Source organism: Megalopta genalis, unplaced genomic scaffold (genome assembly GCF_051020955.1).
Source record: "Megalopta genalis isolate 19385.01 unplaced genomic scaffold, iyMegGena1_principal scaffold0066, whole genome shotgun sequence".
Classification (NCBI taxonomy): Eukaryota; Metazoa; Arthropoda; class Insecta; order Hymenoptera; family Halictidae; genus Megalopta; species Megalopta genalis.
The window spans coordinates 525,151-536,679 of NW_027476135.1; the positions used below are offsets into that span (position 1 = coordinate 525,151).

At 35.1% G+C, this 11,529-nt stretch overlaps 1 protein-coding gene across 1 annotated transcript; it reads left to right on the forward strand.

The window, feature by feature from the left end:
- The first annotated feature begins 4,728 nt into the window (after positions 1 to 4,728).
- Positions 4,729 to 11,157, forward strand: LOC143261745 (uncharacterized). Its single transcript, XM_076527971.1, has 3 exons — positions 4,729 to 4,843; positions 5,774 to 6,180; positions 11,132 to 11,157. The coding sequence occupies exons 1-3, from the start codon at positions 4,836 to 4,838 to the stop codon at positions 11,155 to 11,157; spliced, it is 441 nt and encodes a 146-aa protein (XP_076384086.1). The 5' UTR covers positions 4,729 to 4,835.
- Positions 11,158 to 11,529: the final 372 nt, after the last annotated feature.

Sequence of the window (11,529 nt, forward strand, 5' to 3'; positions counted from 1 at the left end):
TCTCCTTAATTGATGCTCAGCTTAGAAACAAAAATGGACAATTTGGGAAGAAGAGATACAATTATTCGAGCTTTGCGGCTCGTTTTTATAGTTAACGATCGTCACCAGCTATAAAAGCGAGCCGCAAGGACACGAAAGCATTCTTTTTGGAAGAAAATTGCTGCTATATTTTTAGACATAATCATTTCAAATTCATATTTATTTATATGTAAAATAAAATTTGTATTCTAAAGATTTCTATGGAATTTTCAATGAAATAATCATCAATTATTAATGAATTGAAAATGAAATAAAAATTGAGACCATCTTCAACGAAAAATTTTAATTCTGACCAACGATGCCCTAAAATATTGGTAGCGGTACGGTAAATTTTGTTGGCGCCTCGGAGTCGCCATTCGAGTGCAAAGGGTTAGTTTTTATAATCAATCGTACGTCAGCGGTGTCTGGCATTCTTCGAGCGTCATTTAAAAATGTTTATTGCTCCATGATATAGTAAAAAAATATACGGTTACGATCGCGAGAGTCTACAGAATCGTTCTACGAAAAATTCGTGCCTCTAGCGTCACAAGTTACACCGGGAAAAATTCTCAAACGCGATAATTTGTCTGCTGAAAAAGAAACTCATCTCCCAGCAATTCGAGTTTCAAACTGAAATCTTCGAAGAACCGACAACGAGATCGAGAAAAGATCGTCTCGCGACGTGTAAATGAAATCGGAATCTACGAGATAAAATTCATCGTCGGTTATCATCACGGCCGGAAGCGTGACCGCGGCCTAATAAGTGTCCTCGAGCGGGTGGTTTCGCTCACCTCTTGGAGCTCTGCGCGCCCATCGCGGCGATCACGGCCGATTGGCGGGAAATTCGAACGGGGTTCCAGCGCGTCCGCGGTGCGGCAACAGCAATCAACCGAATAATTTAAGGGTCCATCGAGATAACGGTAGGTTACGACGCGGGTCGCGTCTGTATTTCCGGCATCGATGCGAACCTATTCGCTTAACGACGAGATTTCCCACGATGCGCAGCACGCACGCGTGCACAAATCGAGAGGACCGTTCGATACAGTCTTTTGTCCCACTGTCGCTGTTAAAATAACGTGATTCCGCGAAAGACACCGGGACAGGAGCGTAATAGAAACACTGATACCGAACCGGCCGCGGCCGGCCGATCGTCACCGATTTTACGATTTCCCGCTAGCTCCCATGGACCCCCGTGGACCCCCATGAAACCAATATGGCCGCCGGGAAATAATGGGACAGTAGGGCAGCTCTCTCGCGATACCCTGTGCGCATTTTATGCGAAATCAACTTTAAATTCATCGCGCCCCGCCAGCCGAGAATCATTCTCCCCGACGTGAAACAATTCGCTCGATTCCATTCGAAACGAGATTAGTTTTTTGGTTGATGCGCGCACCGGGACGAACATGAATTCTTCTGGAAATTTGGCGGTACGTCATGCGGCCAGAATATGCCGTGAAATATGATCGCCACGTATCTTTCTTTTAGAAAATTTTAACGTTTTCGTAGAATTTTTAGTCCGTTCTTCGATTTCCCAGGTTTTATTCGTCGATTGTTGTTTATGTATTTAATGTTGTTTTTATGTTGTATGGTTTTTAGTACGGTTTTTTGATGCAGCAATGGCTCGACGAGCATCACGGGTGATCAATTTTATAATTGTATGAAGTGATTGTTTAAACAATTTTTTATCTGGAGCGAGCGTATTTTTACGTTTGCAAGAAAATATTAATATTTCTTGTCCACGACAACATTGAGCTTAATACTAATTTTTAAGCAATTTTTAAGAATTTTTTGGAAAAAAACACGAGACTCTGACCTTTTTTTATAGAAAAATTTTTCGAGTTGGAGTAACTTACTAAAAATTGTTCCGGGTATTCAATTTTATAATCATTAATATCTGATGTTTGTTTAAACTGTTTAATTCTAGGAAAATACGTAGCAAAATATATTTAATGATAATAACAACCTTGAGGAAAACACTAATTTTTTAAAGATTTTCGAAACAACATGAGAAGTTGACGATTTTTTAAATTAGCAACTAAAGCATTCGAATAATTTTCTTTAATTAAATGATTTAATTTTCAATAATAATAATAATTATATAACTATAAACAATTTTCGTTAATTTAATTCAATAATTTTGTTAAATACAATTTAATTTTGTCCAATAAGTGTTAATAAATTATTTAAAAAATGGCATTTTAGAAATCGTTTTCGGTAAAATTATTATATTATTATATTTCATTTTATTATAAATTCCATTTTATTATTATAATTAACTTAACGTCCGACTTTGTTTCACGGGCCTGTCAAAGGGGAAATTTAGAAAATTTTTAAGATTTTGTGAAATATGTTCGAAGTCGCTAGAAGCTACAACGTAGTCACATTTAAACAAAATCCGAAACAGTACTCCGAACGGTGTCCGTTTTCGCGTGAGTAGACCCGAATTTATGGTTGCGTCTGATCGTTACATCGAAAATATCTGCGGATGCCAAGGATTAACCGTAGCAGGTAATAAATCAGAAAAGCGTTTTGTCTCGTAGGAAGCAGAAAGAAATGAGGGACTCGACGAAAACTCGCCACCGACTCTACTTTTGGCAAACGACTGCGGGCGATATATAATACTGTAAAATACTAAAATGTATAAGGGAGAATAACGTTTTCACGAAAATACTGCTTCCCACGGATAGATCGATATTGTCTACAATTCATCATCGAGAGGACAAGCGCAATACAAATTGAATCATTCGGAAATCTTAATCGTTTCTCAATGGTTAATTTTGAAAATAGTGTTTTTTTTATTTTGAAAAATTTAATTTATTATTTATATAACATTAATAATTATAATTATACATTTATTATTTAGATAATGATAAGTTATGTACATGTTAAAAATTTCACTGAAATCGGTTGACCTTCGTACGAGCTGTAAATAATTAATGATCGCAAAAATCGCAGTTTTGTTCCGACCTTTTACACTTTTGATCAATAAGTATGAGAAATTTGCAATTTTTACAATCTTTTAACGCTTGTAACTTACCATTGCGTTAAACGATTTCAATGAAATTTTCAGCATGCGTATAACTTACCGAGATCTACAAGACGCATTTTTTACATTTTCGTTAGATTTCATAATATAAACATCCTTTTTTATTATTAAATAATTAACTTTCATATTTCAAAAGAAGTATTCGAAATTTATAGATTTTGTCATTATTAATAAATATAATTAACTAATGATATATATTGAAATTATTAATAAATATTTTATTAAACAATCATTAATTAAATATCTCGAAGTTCGAAAAATCGGCAAAATTAGCCCAAAAGTGATCAAAAATAGCTTCCTCAGATAAGAAAGTTAAACAACGAGAGTTTTTTACTTCGTTTTGTCATTCCAAGTATGTAATAGCAAAATTGTAACATTATCTATTATACAGGTCCCTCTATGATCTAAAAAAAAATTCAAATCGTCTACTCTAATTTTAAAAAAGTTAAAATAGCACCTTGAAAAGTGTTCGAATATCAGTGGGAGTCACTGTATACATATAGCTGATGGCCGGCCTCGGCGACCAAGGGTTGTATTCGCGAGGCATTTTCATGCCCGGCATCTTTTTCGCCGGCATTGTTCGTCCTTGACGAATACGAGGTTCTCTGTTCTTCAGCAAGGGCGAAATGAACAGTCCTCTGAAGCATTGGCGGATTAATGCGTACTGGTGCCCGAGGCGCGATACAAAATTGAGATCCCCAATACGCTATGACACGCTATGACAAATAGAGCGATTATTAAAAAAAGTTTTATTTGAAAATAAAAACTTTATTTATGGCATTGAGAAATTAATTTCAATAACAGCTTTTCGGGACTTTTGCTAGTGCACAGTCGAATGCATGTGTAGATTTCAGCTAGCGACTTGCGTTCATTTGTCGCATATGCATTGCATTTATATCATTTTACCACATGAAATAATATCACGTCGTTCGTTTCAACAGACAGCTGTTATATTATGTACAAAAAAAACAAAATACTACTAATTTATCAATATGTAATTTAATCAAAATAATACATGTTTGCTGGCTTTAAATGGACTTACATCATTTTCATAATTAGTCAATTGTAATAATCATTTAATTTCAGTTATGAAATTTTAAATATCATTTGAAATATATTTTCTATTAATCCATATAATTTTGTTTATTAATAATAACAATAAATAAAATAGGAGTCTCGTTTCTTATTTTGAACGTCAAACATATTTATACATTGTTAAACTTAAAATAAGATATTGTTTTATTTATTTACCGTAAATAACCAGACCCTGTTTAGTCCCGGTAGGTTCTGCTTTCCCTTGCAAATCATAATTTTCATCAAGGCTCGGTGCGAGCCTGTTTACAATGGTTCCTTCATTGACTCATTTGCACTGGCTCGGCCTAATCCGCCGCTTCTCTTTTTTTTTTTAATTTAACCGAACGAGCCAATCCTTGCAAAATCCGTATGACACGACCGGTCATCGCAGGTACATGTGCTTACCTGATAGCCGGCAGCGGTGGCTAATGGTTTTCCACGGGAGACGTTTTCATACCTGGCGCATCTTTTCCGGTAGTATCCTTTTGTCATTGTTCGTCCTTGCTGATTAGGACGTTCTGTCCTTTAGCAAGGACAGTATAAATAGCCTGCCGATGTCAACGGAAACACTCATTCTGTGATCAGTGCAGCAACAATCAGCAATCAGCAAACAGCAGTGATCAGTGCGAAGACTTCGGCGAATTTTCTCAGTTAATTTTCCCAGTGAAGCATAGTGACAATTTCTTAGTGAACTAAAATGGCATGGTACGTACATTTTTGCTATATTTTTCCGCGAACATTCTTCAGTCACTTGTTTTGACTAATGTTTTCCGTGTGTCGGGTATAAGAAAGACAATTTATTTTTACGAATTTAAATATTTATAAATAAAATATATTTTTCATCGAGACACGAATCAGCCTCTAGTTTGGCCGGATACGGAGAATTCTCCCTAATTGATGCTCGGATAGTGCACGAAGATGGACAAGTCGGGAAGAGGAGATACGATTATTCAAATTTTTGTAAATTGAAATCTTGAAAATTATAACATTTAAATACTAGATAATTTAAAAAATGTACATTTAGAAATCGAAGAACTTAAAAATCGTGAATTTGTAAATCAAAAAATTTAGAGATTGAAATCTTAAAAATTAGATCATATAGAAATCAGCTATCTTCGAAATTGTAAATTTATAAATCAGAGAATTTAAAAACCGTCAATTTGAAAATCGGACGATTCAGACATTGGAATCTTAAAAATCAGAAAGTACAGAAACCAGATAATTTCGAAATTATGAATTTAGAAGTATGCGCATTGAAACATCGTGCCATTCGAAACGGTTGGATCGAGAAATTGCAAGTTTCTCGGAACGGAAAAATGTGTTTAATCCTGGCGTATAAATATTTCCAATTTATTCGCTTATAAAAACGAGTCGTCTACAAAGTTGTCGATTCACCGATAACTATAAAAACGAGCCGCGAGGCTCGAGTAATCGTGTCTCCTCTTCCGAGATTGTCCATTTCTGTGCGTAATCCGAGCGTCAGTTAGGGAGACATTACTGTATCTCCAAACGTTTCTGCAAACTTGATTCGATTAAAGCTTCCGTCGTTTAATATACCGTTTAATATTACTATACCACACGCCATCAGAAGCTGCAAGATACGTGCATACTAATTAATAGTTTCTTTTCGTTCAGTTCCAGAACTACAACTGAATCCTGCATTCAGTGGGGCTCCATAAATGGTGGAGAAATCGAGTTCGAGTCTCTGACGGAGAATACTTTGGAGGGAGCATTAGAAGTAATAAGGAAAAGCTTTTTCCCCAACGAGAGCATCTGCAAAGGCATAAATCTGTTATCGGATCCTTGTAGCGTCAAAGCGCTCGAGGAGGTGTGTTTGGCAGTTACTAGAGACGGTGTCAGCCTTGTCGCAATCGAAGTCAAGACTCAGAAAGTTGTTGGTGTCGTTCTCAATAAAATTAAGAAAATAAAAAGAGATGAAATTGACCCGCGGTGGTTGTGGGGGCAACCACCGTACGATCGACTTCCCCCGATCATCAGGCATCCTCCTGAAATGACTTGGCTTGAGAGCTTCAGAGAAGATTGTGAACATCACACGGCCAATGCCTACCTAGATTTGATGATTGCTATAAACGACCAGATAAATTTATTCGAATATTATGATGTTGATTGTATTATGGAGTGTATGTTCCTGGCTACGCTGCCGGAGATGCAGCAGCAAAATATTGGCGAGAGCTTAGTCTGCTTGTCCGTGGATGTTGCCAATGCGCTGGGTAGTGGAGAAGATGTGAAAGTACCATTAGCCGATACTGGAGGTGATAGTATAATCCGTCATTACCTGGGCGTACCGAAGTTAGTGACTGCCGTCATGACTTGCAATTACGCGCAGATCATCGCGAGGAGGTGCCGCTTTAAGGTCTTTAAAAGGATCAATTACAGGAACTTTGGCTGGGATAACGTACCGTTCCGCGAGAGAATCGGGGATGAGCATCGTGACTTCACTGTAGTAGTCAAGAAAATAAAGAACTTGTACGATTCTTAAAGAAGATATCGCGATATCAAGAAAATTATATTTTATTTAGTATTTACGTGTGTTTAGCACGATTACGATAATATAATTTTGACCGAAGTTGTCAATTATTATCCTCGAAATTATCTTTGGAATTATTAATTTTGAACTTATCATCTTCGAAATTGTTATCTTCGACATTGTGATCATCTTCGACATTATTATCTTCGAAATTATTATCTTCGAAGTGATCCTAGAAATAATTATCTTTGAAATTGTTATCCTAGAAATTATTATCTTTGAAATTGTTATTCTATAAAGTGTTATCTCCGAAATTGTTATCTTTGGAAATATAGATCTCGAAATTATTATCCTTGAAATTATTATCCTTGAAATTATTATCCTTCAAATTATTATCTTTAGAATTATCATCGAAATGATTAAAATAACACCAATTGACCAAAATATATTCGCTATGCATTGCTATTGGAATCTCGTCGATTTATCAATCGACTTATCAATGAAAAGTGTAGAAATAAAACAATGAAATTTATACTTTTCTGCCTGGTTACTCGTCGTTTAAGCCACTTCATGAAGGAACGGAGATCAGGCACTCGCGCATTTGCATCAACATTTGCATTGTTGCGGCGCAACGCCGACGTAAAATAAATAAAGCAAATCGCCGAGAATTCCGGAATTCATAAAGTTCGCACGGAATCGCAGTTATTCTTTTATGATTATTATTCATGGTCGTGATGAATAAGTCGCGTCCGTTCCTTCGGAACCAACATCTTTTTCTGTGAAATATCAGCGGAACGATGCCGCCGTAGAAACAAATTGGAAATATTTATACGCCGGGATTAAACACATTCTTCCTTTCCGAGAAACTTGCAGTTTCTCGATCCAGCCGTTTTGAAAGGTACGATGTTTCAATGCGCATACTTCTAAATTCACAATTTCGAAATTATCTGGTTTCTGTAGTTTCCGATTTTTAAGATTTCAATTTCTGAATTGTCCGATTTATAAATTCACGATTTTTAAGTCTTCTGATATCTAAATTAACAACTTTGAAATCATTTGGTTTCTAAATTTCCTGATTTTTAAGATTTCAATTTATAAATTCTTCGATTTTTATGTTATTTGATTTTTAAGATTGCAATTTATAAATTCTTTGATTTTTAAATTCACGATTTTTATGTCATTTGATTTTTAAATTTAGAATTTTGAAGTCATCTGATTCCTAAATGTTTTAATTTTTGAGATTCCGATTTCTAAATTCTTCGATTTTCGAATTTGTAATTTTTAATTTTTCAGATTATGGTACCTAAATGTTTCGATTTTTGAAATGCGATATCTTGATTGTTATTTCGGAACAGTTTGTATTCCAATCGGCGATCTATGGATTATTGTAGAGTGGTTTAAACGACGCCGTTATTAACACTGTCCGGAGGTTTGTCGTTTTCACGTTCGAACTAGCCAGCGGTTAATCGAACCTTGGTAATGTCCCGCGTACACGCGGAATTAGAAACGTATAATTCCAATCCAATTCGCCTGCCACGTTGAATTTCATTTACACCGGCGCGACGGCGGTTTTGGTGCGTCCGATTTGATTAGCAGTAACAATTCGGTTGACTGCAGTTTGTTTAGACGATTTAGATTCAATGGATTCAATCCGCGAAGCCGCTCCAAAGGGAAACCGAACGGTTCGCACGATTAGCACTTTTCTTTTCGTTATTAGCTATTGTTATTATCTTCTGTTATTATCCACAGCTTGGTTGTGTTAAATACAAATTGTCTACGTCGATCGCGACATACAAATACAATACTCTATAATATGACCGAATTTGGCTTCCGATGATTCCACCATTTTGCATTTGAATAATGATGTTTCGTCATAAATTTATAAAATTCTATTGCCATTATTAACAATTGATCTTACTTTTCGTAGATTATTATTAAAAGAACAGGATTTGGAACGACTTTATCGCCTAATAAATGCTCTGTGACGAAAGCTAACCCAAAATCGACAATTACTGTTTAGCAACGTACGCTTTCAAAATATGCAAATATCATAATTATACAAAGTTCTCGCTATTAATAATTGTGGCTTGTTAACAATTGTTGTTGTGATAAAATTGTTCGTAATTCATTGTAAATATATTGTCAACAATTGTTGCTGTAATAAAATTGTTCATAATTCATTGTAAATATAATGTTAATAATTTGTATCATTTGTCGTAGACAAATGTATACAAATTCTTGAGCAATTAATAAATTCTCAGTCTGCTTCATTGATAACAAATTTTGCAGTATGTTTTCAATTTCTTTAAAAATAAATATTGACGCAACGATAAAGAAATGTTCAGAATTTTATGAATATAATACGATGATAAATAAAAAGGGAAGTTTGTAAATACGGATATGTAGTTACAATAGAGGAATAATCAAAGTGGTGCACACATCCGATTGACTGCTGCGTTCTCACTGTAATTTCCGATCCGCGTCGCGATCTAGTGGATTAACAGAAGCTTGCGGTCTCGTGTTAAAACGGATATTAACAGACTGCAACTAAAATAATCAATTAAACCCCTTTAACAGAATTGCATGCAGACGTGAATCCTATTAGCGGCTTTGCTCAGCCTCTAATACATTCGTTATGTAACAGAGTTGCAATCATTGTAGAGAGGATAGCGAATTACATGTTTTTGAAAATCCATTGCTTGAATTTTGAATAATTTCCGTACACAGAAAATGGCATCAAATGGTATAAAATAGCATAAAATTGCCTAAAATTGCATAAAATGGGATAAAGTAGCATAAAATGTTGTAAAATGGCAGAAAATGGCAAGGAAAGCTAGTAGATCACTGTTTTTGGTCCCAATGGAAAGAGGAGACTTCATTCTATCAGATCATAGTCATTTCAATCGCTATGAAAAGTTTAAATTATGAGAGAAATGTGAATTTGAAAATAACCAAAAAATTACCATCTCTACTTAGAATGGGGGGTCTTAAAGATACAAAGGCACTAATACTGAATAATCCAAACGGCGCGAAAGCTAAGATTTCACCCTTTGAAATGTATCTAAGGACACCATTTTATAGTTTTTTTTGTTAACAAAGTTACGATATTTTGAATTTCAGGATTTCATTCGGAAGAGAATCCAAGGTGCTATACGATGGCAAACAAAAATCATAGATCAATATTTTCGGGCTCATTCGAAAGGGGAGACTTCGTTCGTTAAAATAATTGTGAACTAAACAATTTTTTGAACCACTCAGACGTATGCGAATATGAGAAATCGACAAGACGGAAACATTTGTATTTACAGTGCAGGGTATTAACGAAATAAAATTTATTAAACAGAAGAATTAAGATGCTACGAAACTGGAAACTTGGACTTTTAAAATGAGTCGAAGAACACCACCCTAAAAAATGTTCGCCTAGAATTCCACGACCTCAGAAATCACACTAACCTTGGACACTTTTTTTCAAAACTGCCATGAATTGGCAACAAAATATCGCAGATCAATGTTCTTGGACTCGTTGGAAAGGGAATACTTCGTTTCACAGAATCACGGTGATTTCGTACGCCGGAGAAACGTTTCGAACATATTAGAAGCACGCGAATTTGAAAAACGACCAACAATGTTCCATTTTCGCTTATCGCTCGAGTTCCATCGAACCATTTTTCGTTCCGTGCGATTTATGGTGTAGTGCCGGCAGTGCACAGAGCCAAAAATATTCGCGCCGAATCGGAAATGTGATTATCATGTTCGCGCGACCCCCAGCCGCCGAAATTCAATTGGTCCAGCAAGTTTCGGTTGATCCAGCAAATTAGAACTTGGTGAAATATCGTTGGCGTACTTGTAACAATGACACGGAGTCACTAGAGCTTCAGATGATCGCGATTAGGGCAAATTTCGCGGGAGTTAGACGATTACGCTAGTTCTGGCTCGTCGTCGACGGATAATAAGACGGATAATAAGAGCACGCTTCGCGACGGATAATTTACGATTTTTCGATGATTTTTAGCGGTGGTTGACGGGAATCGCCGGTACGAATGTCGGACAATTTTATTTCATACTTTTAATTGCTCCTGAACAAAATTTTCATCTCCTTTTTATTTTCTGCACAGTGAAACTGCCCCTTTAACAACGACATCCTGATGTTATTCCATTTTCTTGTATATTCAGCAAATTTATCAAATATTAAAATAATGTGTATAATAAAATTTGTACTTTTTATCCCCTTTTCCTATTTTTTTTTAGAACGGAATAGCCCGTTTTTAATTGCGATATGTATATTTTACTCTATTTCTTTATGTGTTTTCAAAATTGTTTTGACATTAAAAAAATGTTTATAACAAAAATTAAATTTTTCACGCCATTCTTACCTTTTTCAGGGTGAAACTACCCCCTTAATAACGATGTCTAGACATTACCATATCTCCATGTTTATTTCTGAAATTTAACCGTATATTAACAAAATATTTGCAGTGAAAATTAAATGTTTTTATTTTTCGTAGTACGAAACTACCTCCTGAATAAATAAGGTATCTTGTAGGTGTTTCCCTCTCTGCATAAATATTTCTACAATTTTATTGGATATTAAGAAATTACTTCCAGCGAAAATTAGATTTTGCACCCCTTTTTATTTTCTTTGAGATAGAACTTCCATATTTTTAAAATTGCACCAGATATTAAAAAAATTTAAGATAAAAATTTAAAGATATTAAAAAATTAAATTTCTTTCCTTCGTTTATATTTTTAAGGGTGAAACTATCCCCTCCTTGCTCGAATGATATATATTCGATATGTACTAAATGTTCAAAAATATGTTACAATAAAAATTGAATATGTTGTCATTTAAAACAATGCAGTCATATAATGTAACAAATATAAATTTTCTGTCTCGTGTAGAGTA

Excerpts from the sequence above, each read along its gene's own strand:
- LOC143261745 (XM_076527971.1), top strand. Across the intron at positions 6,181-11,131 it reads TGAGAGCTTCAGAGAAGATT|TACGAAACTACCTCCTGAAT; the intron begins GTGAACATCACA and ends TATTTTTCGTAG.